The sequence below is a fragment of the Styela clava genome, chromosome 14, assembly GCF_964204865.1.
Source record: "Styela clava chromosome 14, kaStyClav1.hap1.2, whole genome shotgun sequence".
Classification (NCBI taxonomy): Eukaryota; Metazoa; Chordata; class Ascidiacea; order Stolidobranchia; family Styelidae; genus Styela; species Styela clava.
In genome coordinates this window covers 16,866,506-16,885,208 of record NC_135263.1, presented here as the reverse complement: position 1 = coordinate 16,885,208, position 18,703 = coordinate 16,866,506, and the positions used below count along the sequence as shown (strand labels likewise).

Below are 18,703 nucleotides of genomic sequence, written 5' to 3'. Positions count from 1 at the left end.
CGACAAAATGGTATTTTCGATTTGAAAGGTTTTTGACAGGTTTTAGAAAATTTGTCAACATGAGCATATTCGTAAGTCGTAACTGCTAACACCATAACATGTAACTACAGATGACAAATTCGTTAAACTGGTAACTCGATGACATTTACCTGTGATTCGCATCTACAACGTTTTTAGGTTAGATATGCTGTTGCAGACGAACTTAATATGCCTGTGTAGCATCCGCTGCCAACATCCAGATGGGGTTAAGTGAATTTAGAAGTTCTAATCTAAAGCTAGCCTATACAACGACAATCAAAAAATAAACCAAAGCACACGATGTAATGCGAAATGAAATTGATTTGAGCTCCGGAATAAAATATATATATTTGACACCCGTGTATTGGCTACTGGAATCGGGCATGGCTAATTGGAGGCCGACTTGACTACCTCCAGCGTTTGACTGCATCCTCCGAGTGGTACACTGCTGGCCTGGGCGAACGCTGTTTGGTGGCTGTGATGACTACTAGATATGCTCCTTCAGACGAAATCCAGGCGGCAATGACACCTCGTGAATTTATCAATGACGTCATCATGGCTCAGCTCGAGGACAGACAGGCAATTGCTTCCACCTTCAATGTATTCGTCACTCGGCGTCGTTATGACGGTCTTTCTTTTTTGGTGAGACGGAGGTGCATAACTTGAACCTCATTTAGATTGCACTTTCAGATGGCTGAGTTCGGTGAGGTTTGTCTGGTTGAAATAATAATTTTTCTGTCGAATTAGTAAAAGCAATACCCATGACTGAAAATTGCTTGTGGATTTATTGTTTCCTACAGATATCACTGCGCACTTGACACGAATTGAGTCTTCGTTTTCAAGGAGCTCGTCAAAGCTGTGTTATCAGCACGAACTGTGTTGAATAAGTTTGGTACGTGGAAGTCTTTTGTAGTGAAAATGGGTGTCTATATTGAAGATGTTCAAAGTTCCACTTCACCGTATTTTAAAAATTTTCGTGTGATCAGAATTAACCCTTCTGTAATCGGTAGCTATATGAGTGTCCTAAAGACACAATTTTGCAATAGATTGTGGCATTAATGCCGGGCGCTTTTTTGTGATCTTAAGGCGTGATAAAAGCCTTGTTTTCTGTATTCAGATCAACGTATTTTTTGCGCACATGGCGTTTGTCCCAAGCCCTCATCGCAGTCGTCTCACGGCTGATAATTCCGAAGCTGGGGTTCAGCTGGGTAAAAAGTCCCAAATTACAAGCTAAATATTAAGGTTCTGAGTGATAAAAAGCGTGGACATAATATAAATAACTTGTCGTGAAATTTAGTGAAGTACATTTAAACGAGTGCTTTCCAGCCAGAAAGTCGCGACCGCCAATAATTTCAGTGCGCCCCTACATGTTGGAAATTAAAGGTAGGCTACTCGACAGACAAGTAATTTGTTGAACTCGTGTAGACAGTAGCAAAGAAGCCGATTTATGTAATTGATAATAATCTTAAATGCAATGAGTCGCATTTCAAATATATATATATTTACTAAACAGGGTTAATATACTTTATTTTAACACCATAACTTTGTTTGATTCTTGTAAGACGCAACATAGATAATTTTTTGAAAATTAAAAGTAACGAAATAAAGAAAACTCGAAAAGTTGTAGTGAGAAAATATGACTATGATTACATCAAATGTGGTTTCATTAAGGCAGAAAATGACTGTGAGCCAAAACAACCTTCGACTTGATCTGATAATATTCAATATGCAAACTCAAGTTTCGCATTTAATAATAAATTGCGTGGTGGTGATACTTTGTTTCTTTTTCCATATATATATATATATATTAACATCTCATTGTGGGTCGCATAGAAAAATTAGCAATAAAAGTGGGTCGCGAACTGAAAGATTGGGAAGCACTGATTTAAACAAATAACTTTACGTAGTGCCAATTATCCCAGATATTTACGTCAATTTGTGTTGTTCTCATGTCTGATTGAATAACGCAATTTTTTCATTGGCACGCAAACGTATACTTTGACATTGAATTTTACAAATTGGCACACTGGAAAGAAAACGTTACCGACCCCTGGGCTATGTCCTATCCCACATTTGGATTTTTTTGTATTCTGGTGCGGCTGGATGGTACATTTTGATTTTAAGTCTCATCTGGTGCATTGTGCTCCCACAGACATATATATAACTTAGGCCTACACTGCGGTACGTGCGATTCACGAGTTTCTGATTCTGTTGCCTTTTGGTCGAGTGTGACATTTACTTTCTGCAGTGTATTGAAGGAACGCCGTTTATGCTGGAATAAACTAGTTTGAATTTCGAAGAGTTTTCTCACAATATTCAGGCGTAAAAATAGTAGAGTCCAGTATTACTTAATCTGTGTCTGAATTTTTTTGTACACGAACATTTTTTTCATGTTTTCAACTGTGATTTTGTTCGTTTTTCGTTTGTATATATATATTTATAAAACTGTGTCGTGATTTTTGATCAATTCACCACAGAAATCTCATAAAATTGATCGTCTAACAATTGGCAGCCGGATAGTTAAAATACGAAATATACGGATATATCCGTTATCCGGATAGTAAAAATTATATACATCCGAACCAACCCTTTTTTGTATCAAGTTCAATTATATATATAAAACCGAGTTATGAACAGAAGGAAGATGTAGTATAATTCCATCCTACTATGATCATCTTAGTCACTTAAATGGCCACTTGGTGCCGCTGTGGTAATAAAATCACAATGGTCACCTCTTGGGAAAATCAACGAATATGCGATTAGACCTGAAATGCGAATGCGTTATTTCTTTGGTTTGAATGACAAACCCTTGTTGAATTTAAATCGAAATTTTCGTCTGATGAATCATTACAAAATATATCGTTGGTGATATTTTTACATAATTCATTCGTTAATCATCTCGTCGGCAGATTGTCTGCAACTTAGCTTTCGATCACAAATATTTCTTTATCGTGGAATGAAATGATCGTGTCACAATAACATGTCATCTGGGAAAATTTGACATTATTTTAAACATTACGTGCTGTTGTATTGAGTTTACTGTAAGATTCGGTAATAAACAATATAAATGTAATTTTGTTTTAGTTTATTCATATATATATATACCGAAAGAACTTATTTTATTTTAAAATATTTTTTCATTGCGGTACGCTACGCATAGTACAAAAGAATCGTAAGGTATGTGTTCTACTGAACAGCGTTGCTAAGAACAATTAGTATTTTGCAGCCTTCCGTGCCATAATCTGTAGATTCGGATATTCAATCCGGTGTCCACAACAAACGGTGACGCAATATGTCAAATAACAACGCCTGAACACACCTTCCAAAGAAGTCTGGCATGTATAAAATTTCAAAGAATCTTGCGTCACACCTTTGTTTTTTATTGGATAGCATTGGCAATAAAGACATTATTGGTTTACATTCACTGTATCAAAATATTCAAAATTCTCTGTTTGGACAAAGCTATGGGGAAAATTGCGTTTCCTGGAATTTATATCTGGAAAGAGATTAGGTAGAGCGATGGCCGAACATACTACGAAGCGTACTCGATCGGGTGATATGTAGCCCATGAATTTTGAAACCCGTATTACTATCATCTTATTGAATGGCTTGTATCAACACGCTGACGACTTCTTTCGTAATGTAGTTTTTGATCGACATGAATATTCCGTTGATTACTGTGTCCACTAAACATATTTGTCCGCGTCCACATCTAATGAAGTGAATTCCATCGGTGTCTTATAACAATCTGATAAGTACACCTACTCAACTCTTTGTTATTATTATGTGAGTGTTTTGTCACGCCGTGATTGTAATATCCTTAGTAACCACTGCTGTAAGGAAGAAAACCCCATTATCGGATTCCTTTTGCTTGACAAAAATATTTGCTTGAAGTTGAATTTAAATCTGCTTTAAATGTAGGGGCATACAGATTTAACAAATTTTTGATTATTCCTGGTTAAAATTCTGCACCAAAATTCAGTTTAATATATTCCTTCCACAATAAAACTAAATGTTCCAATGCGTGAGAACACATAATGCTATAGAATTTCCGTGACACAATTTGCAGATGACATAGTCTGCGTCCATCATTCACTGGACGAAAAAACAACCATTCGGGGCCCGGAAATTTTAATTGATTTTGCACTCTAATCCCATATAAATTTGTGCCTAATTTAACAGATCATTGCCTGTGGTAAATATGATAATTTGCCATAGATGGACGCACAGCATGGTATATTTACTTTTAGTTGGACGAGAATACTCCCTGTAATTCAATATTAATCATTACGTATAAGTAGCGTAAATGTCATAACCCCAAGAAATATGTGCGTAGGTAAGACTAGTTAGGGGTACAATTGCAGCTTACACCCATTGTCAAGATATCAAACGAAAGGATTGTTGATAAGTTTTTCAATTGAATGCGATCCATCTGATTTAACCATCACATTTTCGATTGGTTGTATTTGGATACTCATATTCAATGAAAACATATGTGGCTCGTTACAATTGGCTTTTGAACTCTCGGACACGCATTATGCCGTTAGCGACTAAGAAATCTGTGTAAACAATATCTAAATTTCCAACATTTTTCATTTCGGGAATATCTTTAAAAACGTGAGCAATAGGCTCCATATTTGTAATATACGTTTGACAGTTCAGAAAGACTGTTTTTCTATACAGTATATGCCCAATGTAACTTAATCGTTCCAAAGTAAATATTTGAAAACGGTAACTATAACATTTTAAGTATTTGAATTTATCTGCGAAATCAGTTCCTACATTCCCAAGCAGAAGCATTGTTTCAAGAAATATGTGGCAGTTCCAATGATAAACAGTTCAAAGTTTTGTTACTAATCTGCTTATGGTTACAATACACACTTCGTGAACCGTCAAATGCGGTAGCAAAACAAATAACGCGATATTTACATTATAATAGTATCACTGGACACGCCTTCATTTTGCCTCGACTCTATACGCCTTGCAAATCAACAATATATATATTAACATTTACATAAAGCATTTCCAGTGCCATATATGTGGATTTGGCTGCTTATTTTTTACCAGTAGATGACAAGATTAGAATAACACTGTTTGATTTAGAGCTTTCGTCGCTAAACCTTAGCGGTGTTTTATTTTGGGCGTGTGAGCGTGACCTAGCAGAGCGTTATTTTATTATCGTTAGTTGGCCATGGTCAGTATTCGAATCTATTTTTTTGCGTTATTCAATATAAATTTTATTATATCATGAAGTGGATTCTTTATGTAAATGAAATTATAATACCGTATATCTCCGCGTAAGATAAACGTTTCGCATTTGAATCTGATTCTAAATTGTTCCAGCATGAATGTTATCCGATATCGCATCTAGACCATACTGGCACGTGTATTGAGCACGCACTACACACAAATCATGCGATGTACTTTGCTATAGATTATAGATAAAATCTACTGTTCTTGATGTGGCGCAATACTGATGACGTCACAATTCAAACAAAAGAATATTAAACTCCGTTTTTCTATAACATGACGTCACACCCATAATCTGAACAAACACACTAAAAAAAATCCTCTTCAAATATGGATGAAGACAAAATTGTTCGGGATTTTCTCCCACTAATTCCAAATGAACAAAATCATTATGAAACTTTCGCAGTGTATTTCCAGGTATTAAATTGCATTATTTGAAAATTCTCCTTAATACTGATATGCGACTTGGTAAAATAGCGTTATCGACTTTTATTTCTAAAATAAGAAAGTGAGTTACACTTATGAATATGAATTAGATATGATATTACAAAATTGAATAGATGCTATATTGATATAAAAGTATTTGACGTATTTTATTAATCATGTTTTATTTATAAATTCGTTTTCTGAAGGAAATTTACGTACAACAATTCATTACACAATTGGAATACACCAAAAAAGAACCGCTTTGCCATTATTATAAAAGTATTATATTCAAAATTCAAGCAAGACGTTTTTAATATCGATTATGTACGCCGGAAAAATGCAGCAAATTGAAACTGGGGTACATTGAAATGAAATGATGAGAATTGCAAACTCATATGAAAAACTAACATTAGGTGATTTATGTGTCGCGTCGCATTTTGGCAAGATTTAATAAATTCTAACATCTAATGTACTAAAAATGGAGAAAATATACTTCATTTTCACAGTTTTCCGCTTTATTTGGGCTCTCAAACCAGCACAAGATTGTACTCACTTGGGGAATCGTTTTGACCCAGAAGCATTGTAACTTTACGTTTACGTAAACAAGAATTTGACGTCAATTCGCATCTACAATCAACACGAATGCCTGCTTGAAAGTATATCGACCTATTTGAAATGTTTTGCAATATACGCGGTATTCGTATTTTATGACCTATATAGGTATATCTGATTAGATTTCAATAATTAACGCATTTCAATCAAACGCATTTTGTGTTTGGCGATAAATATTCAAATGGATGATGTTGAAGTCTCGGGATTTACTTGAAGACATTTTACTGATAATGCGGTCACTTTTATCTTTTGAAACCATCATCTATATTTGTTTATGCAGGGAAATATTGTTTGTGAGGTACTGGGTTAGGATAAATAAGAGGGAGGAGAGAAAGTTCCGATTTCACAAACAAAATGAACACTAAATAAAAATAATAAAATATAAATGATACAATATTAAATATAAGAGCCACATTTTTGGATAATATTGTTTTATGTGCTGGGTCATGAAGGTCATCGAGGATCCAGCCACGTTACGTTTCTCTGTTATAGAGCATTTACGCTTCAGTATTCTTCAAGAATGTTAAAAAGAACTATTATGCAGTTTGATTATGAAAATAGTTAAAATAAAATGCAACAACTTCAATAGGCGGAATTATTGAGGTCATGTTATTGTGAGCCTTAGACACAGATTTAGCATTAAAAGTCTTCAACTAAAATATCACTACTGTTCAAGTATTTATCACACATTCAACGATAGCAGTATTACCATCTATTATGCAATGAATATAATGAATGAATAAAAGCGCGACACACACATTCGAAGAACAAACAATATTGGCTATACAGAAGCCTTTGTAGTAGAATTTAATAAAAAACTGACTGGTCATGTGAAAAGGTTTTACCAAAAATTACACCAATTAGGCTCAATTTGCAGGGTTGGAATATAAATATTTATCTCGTTGCTACACGAGATCAAAAATAATATCACCCGAACGAGATTGACATCGACAAGTATTAAAATTGATTGTATAGTTGCCATTTGATTTTGCTGTGAAACAACAGTGTCAACTCTTTATATATTATAAAATATTTTCTTTCTTATTATAAGTCTAAATCGTCATTCAAACCATTCAGAATATGAATTAAACTTAAAATCTTGTGAGAGCCCGAACAATATTTTCTAACAAACTTGTGAGTTTTGAAATAAGAATTTCGAATAATTTCTCAGACTTGGGTGTGGTTTATCGACGATCAGCAAAACACTATTTGCATCATTCGACCATATCAATTCTTAGAAACAGGCATTTCAACTGCTTTAACCCCTCACTTATAAAGAGACAAATTAGTTGAAGAATGTGGTTTTAGTCGATATTATTTGAAATATGCCATCCATGGCAGTAAAAATATCTACGCTTTGTACACAAAAATTCTAATCCCTCGCGATACAATTAAAGTTCAACGCTCGACAAGAAAGTATCTAATTATCAGCTAGCATAAACGTAATATGGAAACACAGTCACGTGTTGAAAATTATTCGAATTCCAAATGCAATTTAAGAACTCAGCATTTAATGCGGTACAGACTTGACCACGCTCCTATTTAGCCACCTGATCTGAAATTTGTAAATGTATATCTTTTAAATTTGGATCACATGCATGACAATTTTTTTGCATCTTATGAAATGTTTTATGAAAAAATGTTTGTGTTTTTGCAAGACCTAATGTGGTTTTGGTAATCGAAATGTGCCACGAAATAAAGCTTACTCATGAAAAGTAATTTTTTTTTATTTAATAGAACCCTTACGACTACTTGTAAAAATAACTTCGACGTCATCACCTTTGCACGTTTCACTCAGAGGGTAGTGAATCGGCGCGTAGGCAGCATCAAATATTTGAAATAGTATTTATTTCTGTATTACAAAAAATGCCGTTTTATCTGAGCTATATGCAATTAGTTAAACTGTTCAAAACCTTTGTTCGGTCCAATGTTTTTTTTTCTACAACGAAAATTGCTGGGAACAAGGTCACGTCCTCAAAGTGAACTGTAAACTAAAATTGCCACCTATCATGAAATTGAAAGCGAAGATCGGTTCAAAAAATTAGCATTGGCATTATATACTTTATAATTTGAAACCGGGGAGAGAGTACGGCCAGGTAATATATACGGCCCGTAAATATTTTTAGAAATTTTACAATACACTAAACTTTTATTGATATCAAAATGCTAAATAAAACCGAAACTATTAGAAGTGAACCAAGTATTGATAAAATCTGTTTGAACACACCTATGCAATATATCCTATAATAGCAAAAGATTTCACGCGAATATTGTAAATAATTGGCTGAAACGGATATGAAAAAGATTTAAATTGCACAAATCGATAGTAATTGTGGAACATCGCGTCATTTCATCGAACTCGTTTCGAGGGAAAGGCATATAAATTGAATAGCGATGGATTGGAACTGTATCCATTCTATGTGTAATCATTTTCTACTTTGGGCGTGGTAATATATATTACGCGACGCGTGCTATCACAAGATAGAGAAATTTGGGTTGAAAAATACGTATATGAGATTCTTCAATTTTTTAGTCATTTGAATAAACAATACAAACCTGCTTAACAAAGAATGTCAATAACATTTTTCAAATATTCTCATTTCGGGTTTATGTTTCTCTCTAGAAACTATTCAATTATCTTCTAAAAAATTTCTCCATCCTATTCACTATAAAATACTTTGCATCGTGACGCCACTGTCGTGAATGCCATTGTCTTTGGTTGATATTCCCGATCTGAATAAACAATGACGTTTAAATTTAAAAACATGACAAGGTAAATGAAAATGATGCAATACCATTCTTTTCATCTACTTAAAGGCTTTTATCTAGATATGGTCACCTTTTTCCAATTTTGTGACGTACGCGCTATGAATACCTGGATAAAAAATGTATGTCGAGTTCAAAAGCGCGATTACAAACCACATTTCCGGTAATGTTATGAAATGAGAATCAGTTTTAAAGTCATCTAACTGAAACAACATTTTTAGAGAAAAATAATAACGATGAATGACGAATTTTCGTAAGATGATAGGTGATTATAGATGCTATATAAACTGTATTTATAGTCAGCCTACACTTTCATCACGTAAAAAGTGTCTCGAATTCCTGACTTCCATCTCCTCGTGTCGAGGCAACAATTTACGTTTCTCTGGGATGAGTTCATGATACCTATGTACTTGAGGAGAATATATCAACTATTTTACAGCAATTACGTTGTATAATAAAATTTTCTGCGGCATTCGTACATAAAAATGGTAAAATTACGGGAAAAGGTGTAGTCTGGGGCGACTTTTAAGTACACTAAACTCGGACGTCATATTTCTGCCTTAATGATAATCTATGACATATTTTATTGGATTCGTGGTTAGGTAATGTTTTATTATAAAAGGTTATTATAAAAGGTCAAAGGAATGCCAAACTCTGGCGGCTATACATTGCTAAATCAAAGGTATTTGAGTTTCAAACATTTCAACATTTACGATAAAACCTTATGTCGTACACGGACATTATTTGCTTCATTGGCGCCGTGTTCCTATAAAATAACTATATTGTCCTCAAATTGTACTGCGGGACTTGATAGTTACGAAACACAACCATTGACTGGTATTGTCATATTTTAGGTTACACATTTCACAAAAACCTGGGGAATACAGTATTGGCTGTTGCATCATCAAAGTGACTTTCCACTGTGGAGTAGTAGACGACTATATTTAAATTATTCAAAGCCCATAATTTTGTGGGTGGTTAGAGTTAATTACCCGTAAAAATAATATAATGGACACAAAGTTTCACATTCGGGTGTGTGGGTGGGACGGGTAATAACCAGCCACACGTGGGTCAAAACTCTTTTGTAACAAGTGTGGACTGTCGAAGAAAGTTTCAACTTTGCGACATACATTATACAAATTATTACACTACTAGTACGTCTACTATGTGGACGTATATGAAACACGAAGTGCAGGTGTCAAATTTTTTGGTAATATCATAATGCATTAGAATTTACGGTGTCTGTAACAACATAATCTTGCCTCAAGTTGAAGGGGAAACTTGAGATACTAATGAAATTGTAGTTGCTTCATACCCACTAATAATCAAAGTCGCAATAAGTAGACAACAGATTCATTATTTAATTTTATTCAAAAATGAGAATGCCCATGCTCAAGTACCTTTTATAATGTTGTGTTGTCCTGGAGACCTCATTTCGGCAATTTTTTTTTTAAATAGTTACTGAAAAGGTGTTAATATCGAAAATTTATGCTTTATGCTCACGTTAACTAAAGGTATGTATTATATGATTTTAAATTTATTTTTTTTCAAGTTTCAATCATTGGGCCCTCATTCTGTGGGTGGGGTGAATGACATCACGTATGTTTCAGTCATTCACAAAGAGTGCAAAGTCCGTGACCCCAAAATCATATTATGCCACGACTCTAAAAAAAACAGTCTTTTAATTAAAGAGAAATAGTTCATAGTAGACGTTGAATAATGGGTCAATTCTCAACTGGTAGAACAAAAATAGACGAAACTAGCTGAATATATTTATCTTGCAATTGCTGTGATGGAAAACCATCTCACTCGCTTCTTTACGATCAAACTTGATGCCCGTATTTAAATTCTTCACAGTCACTGACTTTTGATGGATAATGAAGTAAATTGAATTGTGGGTGGTCTTCACTGCTAATATCTACCCTATCACATGCCCAATAAAATCACATCGCAATTCTATAAGCAATTCAGTAGTTTTCGGTCTTTTTCGGTTTCTCGTTCTGTTTGGGTAGACCTTTCAGCAAATAAATGAAGACAATTCTGCATCCGTAGATTGATATATTTTCTTTTATTGAAAATACCCGTCATCTATCAAACAAAACAATATTTGAATTGTGTGTATTGCTCAGAGTATGTCTTTGAAATTCGATGACTATGGTCTAACAGACGGAAATCAGTCATTGTAAAATACTTGATAATCCCAAGCACTAGCGCGTTGAATAATCTTCTTTGTAGACGATGACAAAACTTGTAGAATCCTTGAATCTGCAAACCACAGACTACGTCTATGTGCGTCAACGTTTTGTAGTCTTTGAGTAATCGATAATAGATCTTGGCATTACTTGAATGCGCGTATTGTGGGGTAGGGTTCACGATCAAGTAGGTGACTATTTTTCCCGAATGGCGTCGAAATCACAATTTGATGAGACAGACCTTCTTGACCTTCAGCTGCTGAACAAGTATTTAAAAATCATTCTGAAACAGGTGAACACCGGAAATATTATCGATATCTATAGATTGTAAATCATCTTAATGCACAGGTTGGCTCTCTAATATTATTCATCACTATTATTTCATTTTCTCTTTGTGTAATTTGCAAGTTTCAGTTTCAAAAAGGTGCAAATGACTCATATTCGAAACAAATTTTATTATCCTGGTAAAACAGGTGGATGTATACATTTTTTGCTTGTTAGCAACTTTTTATTTTGTTCTACTCTTCCTCAAAATCGCAGTTTTGTATTTGAAAATAAAATAACAGAAATATCATACTATTAATTTGAACGGAAAAAAGTAAAATGCGTGAATGGTACATTTCCCGATTTTTCGGTGATATCAGCGGCAACATTGAGTCGCTCAACGCATCGTTTACCGTCTATTCCATTATTTGAGGACCGGCTTCACAAGGTCGAAATAACACATTTTCTGCGTTGCTCATGTTTACTTTAAACACGTGCTTTCGGCATCGAATAAAGGCTATGCCGGGATTAGTTTGCGTAGTCATTAGAATATTTCTATATAAATATTTGATAGCTGGGAATTTTTTTACCACCAACGATTGAACACATTTCCGACAATGTTTTTTATATCGTCTTTCACTAATGGCAAACAAACATTACACTCTAATCTGATACGTGGCTATGTCGTAAGTCGCTGGTGCAACTCGAGACTGTTTCAGAATTCCTTCTTGTAAGTGCTTTAGAGACAATTTGTGTTGTAGTCAGGCAGTTCCGCGATTACATCACTTTTCGAACACATACATTACCGTCCCATTTGACTCTTCATGACGCGTTAAATTTTTATTGCTACTCATAAAACCAACAGAATATCATAAAACAAACCTAGAATACTATCAAAATAAATTATTGAGCCGATTGCGTAAATTTTAAACATTCATTACAGCAATCAATACACATTCACCGTTTAGACAAGTTTTCATGTTACGATTTTCGTGGTCTTTATTCTATAACAGTTTATTCTTGTTGTTGTTTTTGAAAGTTTAGGAAAAACATCGTCAGAAAAAGTTATTGAAGTAAATTGAAAAATAACACATTTCTATCAAATAGAAATTGCTTCATAAATATTCTCAGAGTTTTCGATTCATATAAAGTAAACCATGTATGTTTTTAGCGAGGGTGTTTTGAGAGATTGCGTGGAATACGGAGCTTTTGGAAAATGTGTTTTTCTTTCATTTGTTATCTGAGAATGTTGGCACTATACACAACACGTGATGCAATGTTCATTTATAATAACTACGATCTTCCAATTATTGTGTCGACATAGTAGGGTGACTTAGCAAAAATATTCTTATTTCGATTCTGGCAAATTCGGAATATAAAAATAAACTGGTAATTTTTGAATTAAATGTCTTTTATTCATGACATTCTTGACACTCTAGAACAGGTTGGTAAACACTTGAGTTGTTCCGGAATTAGGACGCTGGGCTATTTTGCGCTACTTCACCTTATTGTAAGTAATATGGTGTAGAAAAATACAACATAAATTCGTAAATAAATAAGTAACAACTTAATAAAACACCTTGCAGGTGCAATGAATCATTCAGTATTTCATACTGCATTTCACTTTGAAAGTTAACGTTACGCAAAGTTTACGTAATCGTCACCCATAAAATATGATCTTACGCTACGCTATTATCGGATGTGAGAAGGAGAAAAGGGGCACGCATCCACGCTCATAATAGCTTAAAAGAGGGTATCTGAGCATTTCAGCGCACTCAGTTTTATGACGTAGTACACCCGCGCCTTCTTTCTACTATTGTTCTCGGAAACCGCCGAGGATCTATGTGTACATTATAAGCGCTAAACTTTCGCAAATCAGTATAGTATTAGTGCCGACATCGCATCGAAGACATAATCAACCGTTTCAAAAAATATTATATTTTCGAGTTTTCACTCAAATAATGTACAACGTTATAGTGCTCTCACTGTTCTTTCAAGCGGCAATCGCAGTCAGCAGAGATAGCTGTACTTCCTCTAGAACTATTGCAAGATACGTGAATGAAATCCAAACCTTGGGGGCAGATGATATACTTTTAGAAGGGAAATACGTATCAATGTCCGATGAAAAATTCAGGTAAATATACTATTGGCAATTGTTACTAAACTTTTATTATTCTGTCCTTTAAAGGTAAAATTTGCTTGTGCACATTCGTGATTTCGTGTGACTTAACAAGTGAGGTAAGAAATCAAATAAATAGACTTTAGGATTTCATCTGCACAGGAATGTTTCCTGATTTCAATGACAAAAAAAAATAATATTTAATTCAATGGGCATTTACAATTATAATTAATTTCAAATCGCGTTTTATCCGTTTGCTACACAATTTTTATCTTCAAAATTATTATTTATCAAGTATTTTATTCAAGTAAATATATGAAACGATATGAATAAAAGCGCCGGTAACTCGGCCCTCATAGGGCAAGCATCATAACAAATATATAAAAGATAAGAAAGTATCGTTAGCTACCAAAAATATCCCTTACACAATGTCGTTTCATTTAAACTAGCCCATGGAATTTACATTGGTGGATATTATGTGTAACGAAGGTGTAGACGTACAACTTACGAGTTTGCGATATAGGGGGTGTTCTCTCTACCTGACTCCCAAATAGAGATGGTGCATTTATTCAAGTAGTACAATCACGTAACACTCTAGTAATTTGAACCAAATCTCGAATCTATAAAATATGATCGTTATCTCTATTGAAATGTCCGCGTTTCCAAAATGTCATCAAACTTAATGACAACGTCTTTTTGGACTGGCGGCTGTTAATATTTACTTAATTCCCACATTACGTCAAATAAGAATATATACCTATTTGAGGTATAATTAGAATTTATTTACATTCATTTAAAACCGGATAAATAAAATTGTGCAAGCTAGGAGGATAACGATGCATTTTATTTTACTCTACATAACGAAAGCGACCTATAGGGTACAAAATTGAATTTTGGAATATCTAATTTTCTGATTGTATATTAAGTGTTGCCTTATATTGGTTTGGTCTGACAAAATCATCATACGTTTGTCATGAACTTCTAACCTAGGGTTCAAAATGTTTGAAGTTATTTGACATAATGACTTGGTAACTGAAGGGGGTGTATTGGATGCAACTCGGAGGGGGTACAAAGGCATACATACATACGATCGTGATAATTGAAGATTTTTGATCGACATGAGTTATATTCAGAAACAATATTCTACCCTGATTAGTAATTATATTGACTCCTGGCATACTCCTGGTATTCAGATTCAAAGTTTTATCCGATTGAAATTGAATTGAAAGCCCATGGGAAATTCACTAGGTGTCAACAACAAGTAGCAATGAAATTATATGCAAAGTCTCGCCAAATAAATAAAAATTATTCATAAAAATTGCGATAACGACAAGATGAAATAGAAATATCGACGGAACCCATCAAAGGATGAATCAGAGGTTATTCGATGATCAATCTGTCGGGGTGATTATCTAACATGTGTAACACGCTATAAATTTTATGACGCACCGTGACCCATCTCCCAAATAGTGCTAATTGTTTTATTGCTTAGATTTCATCTCGTTTTTCTGAAAACATTTTTCTTCTTAAAATTTCACGATACATTGTATTCAATACATGCTAATGTCAAGTATACTTTCTAAGGAGTGAACTTTCATGTCCAATATCATAAATGTGTTTGATATTCATAAATAACGTATTTTGAAATTGTCGTCAAGCGTGACTGCAAACGTGCCTCATCTTTTAATGTTGAATAAGACGGCTTTCTATTATAAGAAATAGCTGAAACCAATTTTATAATATGTGGTGAGACGTTCTTTAATCGTGCAAAGAAAACAGTCGTTAACGGTTCTTGCGTCTATATTTGCAATATCTGATCACGATTATCTTTTTATGTTAGATTCACTGTCACTCACACTTGGACCATTCATAATGGTGGATTGAAAGATGGGGCCGCTTTGTATGTCAACAAGAATGCTGATATGAAAGAATGTTTTGACGAACTTACATTTAAAGAAAAATACATGCTCCTGTTACAAAAAACTGGCGAGCCTAACTTATTTAATGCCAAACTCGCCCCCCTTTCTCTTAAAAAGCGAGGACATCGAGAACAACTTTGGGACATGATGTGCGAATTACCGGAAAATAATTGCAGCATGACGATATCAAGTGATGTTTTGCCACCTGTTATCCAGCTTTTTCCAGAAATGAATTCTTTTTTGAGATGCAGAGTAAAATCTAGATCGCGTATCACCGAGATTCGTTGGCTGAAAGACAGCGTTGACATCGAAGAAGAGGGCGGTGAAGTTTATGCAGCAAATGGAGTTTTTGTACGAGGCCCAAGCTTACGATCAGGTACAAGCGATCTTGTTGTCTTTCACGCGCACAGAATGCATTCGGGAATTTACTCATGCGTGGCGAAAAACGCTGGAGGAGAAACGGTGCAGCTAAAAACTCGTCTTGCTGTTGGCTCTTTATCAGAAGCCTTCGAACCGTGTCCTTCCTCTGCTGCCCATTATTGTCAACATGGCGCAAAATGCAATGCCGTGAGAGGATTTCCAAAAGAAATATTTTGTGAATGCAAGCCTGGATACAAGGGAGCTAGATGTGGAGACGCTACAGTGCCTGATGTCGAGGCAGTTTCAAGTAACGAGAAAGCGCTCCACAAACAAGTTTATGAACTGAGAATAGCTCTCGTTGCAGTAATATCTGCCCTCGTTGTTGCAACTCTCGTATGCACTATTGTAGTAATTGCATTTGTGCGATTTCGTAGGAAGAAAAGTTACAATTCGACAACATGTAGTTCCCAACTAGAAACGGAAAATGGAGAAATTACGCCATTAAAAGTCAATTCTGATTTAAATATTTCCCCGGAAAAAACAAACAAAGTGATCTTAAGCTACGAAATGAATGGCGATAACGGTTCAATACGTAGTCAGCGACAAAGGTTCAAAAGCCTAAATTTTTCGGACAGAGAACTTAAAATGAATGGACATAACAGCCCACAGATTTAATCCGAAGCATAATATTCCTTTGGAATACAATGAAAAAGTTTGACAGATTTTGACGGACAGAAAAAGTAGAATTATGTGCCAGAAAAGTGGAGAATTTACTATACTTGTTTTTTGAAATATGCGTTTCAGAGAATTGTCCCAACTGATTTAGACTGAATGAGTAGAATTAAAAAAAAAACGTTTTAGGTTCACTCGAAATACAGCGCCTCCCGACGTATTTGCTGCTATTGGACTTTTTATTTTTATTCGCTACTGTTTAATATATTGTTATTTATTTATTTATATAAGTTATGCTTCATGCGTTTATGGTATTATACGGATCATCTCTTGGACAAGAGAGCGATTTGGAAATGCTTATACCTTCTAAAAAAACATTGTGGTTAAGCGGTTTCTACGTTTTCTTAACAATGTCAGAAGGCGAACACTTACAAGGAAATTACCATGACCATTTAGAAGATTATACATAACATCAATGTTGTTTTGGATTTTGTGTGATTTTTTGTCTAATTTTTGAAGATAACGGAACGACATATTTGACCGACAAGATCGAAATCCACTGTAAATCTAGCCCATACGCCGGTGTAGAACACAATTATATGACATGATGACTTACGTATGGCTAAATATATTATTCTTTTCTATCTCTAATAAATAACAACTCCAAGTAACTAATTTATTTCAAGTGTCTGCCATATTTACGTTGCCATTATAAAGATTATTACGTTGACAGGAGAAGATCCGTTTTTCTTATTTTGTCTCAAAATATTTTTAATAAATTACAATAGATCATAATACGTGGTCATTTGATATTTGCTGAAAAGTCCAGTCGACGGCACACGTGCGGGATGAGTTAGGTACACAAAAGCGATAAGGTATAGCTAAATAATTAAATTTGAAAAGAATTGTACATTACAAATAAAAAATAGCGTTGGCGGATTAAGTCCTCTTTTGTGAAAAGCTAATAGTTAACTACATCTACCACTTTATTGTAAGCTAGATGCTCATCCGGACTGGCCAAATATTTTGACGCTAAATTCTCCGCGGACTGTTGTTGAAGTCATGTGACAATGAGAAAAGTTTTTGTAGTCCGTTTCACTCTCGGTTACTCGACCCAGTATGCTTAAATATAATATGGACACGAAAGCCAAAGCAAAGCAGTCGCCTACCTCGCCGTACCCAGACTACTGTACGGTAAGCGAAAAGAGAATCACCTAGAGCCCACAAAACGTACTGAAATAAATAAAAGTAATAGCCACATAGCGAAAATTACAATCCTAAACCACTAAATTTCATAGCAATTGGTCGAGTAGCTAATGAGTAAAGTGATTTTTCACAACAAGAAAAATACCAACAACATAATATCGAAACGATCCATATGTACATTTCGTGCCAAATGAGTAAATACAGATAGATATACTTCAAACGCAAATCGATTTTATATACCCATGACAAGCTAGCTTTTACGTTTCAAGATGGATCATACATTTTGGCGGTTGCCGCTTAAGGGGAATACGTATGTCATCGGGGAACTGGCTGCCCCATCATTTACTACAGATTTCTTGTATTTCTCGACACCACTGAGCGGATGACATACCCGCTGGTACCTATAATATTCATAATTTAATGAAACAAGGAATAGTCACTATTCCGGTATTTATACTTGACCTAGTATGAATTGTATTACATCAAAATATGCATTTCAATGCATGACTATATAACCTCATGACCAGGGATTACAATTTCAGGAGAAACACTTTGACCGTTAACCACAGCGTGGCGTTTGACATAATAAGTTATAATTTGATCTTGTTACGTCCCAATAGTTCCAAAGCAATTTCTCGCGATGTTATCCTGGTCGAGGCTATCCAGGAATCGAGAGATATGCAGCGTATTTCGGACATATGGAGGTATTTTAATGAAACCGATTCCGTTATTAAATGCCATTTATGGGACAAAACTTTCACTGTTTGATGCATTGAGATATCATAAATAAAAACGACGCTTTGATAACCCTAACCTGATACACATACTATGTTCAGGTAGTGCGCCATCGAATCGATTCTGCGATAAAACTATGGGCAATACATTCTGAAGGGTAACTG

At 34.7% G+C, this 18,703-nt stretch overlaps 1 protein-coding gene across 1 annotated transcript; it reads left to right on the top strand.

Moving 5' to 3' along the window:
* Positions 1 to 13,199: 13,199 nt before the first annotated feature.
* LOC120340803 (pro-neuregulin-2, membrane-bound isoform-like) lies at positions 13,200 to 17,387 on the top strand. Its single transcript, XM_039409172.2, has 2 exons — positions 13,200 to 13,662; positions 15,488 to 17,387. The coding sequence occupies exons 1-2, from the start codon at positions 13,490 to 13,492 to the stop codon at positions 16,599 to 16,601; spliced, it is 1,287 nt and encodes a 428-aa protein (XP_039265106.2). The 5' UTR covers positions 13,200 to 13,489; the 3' UTR covers positions 16,602 to 17,387.
* The last annotated feature ends 1,316 nt before the right edge of the window (positions 17,388 to 18,703 follow it).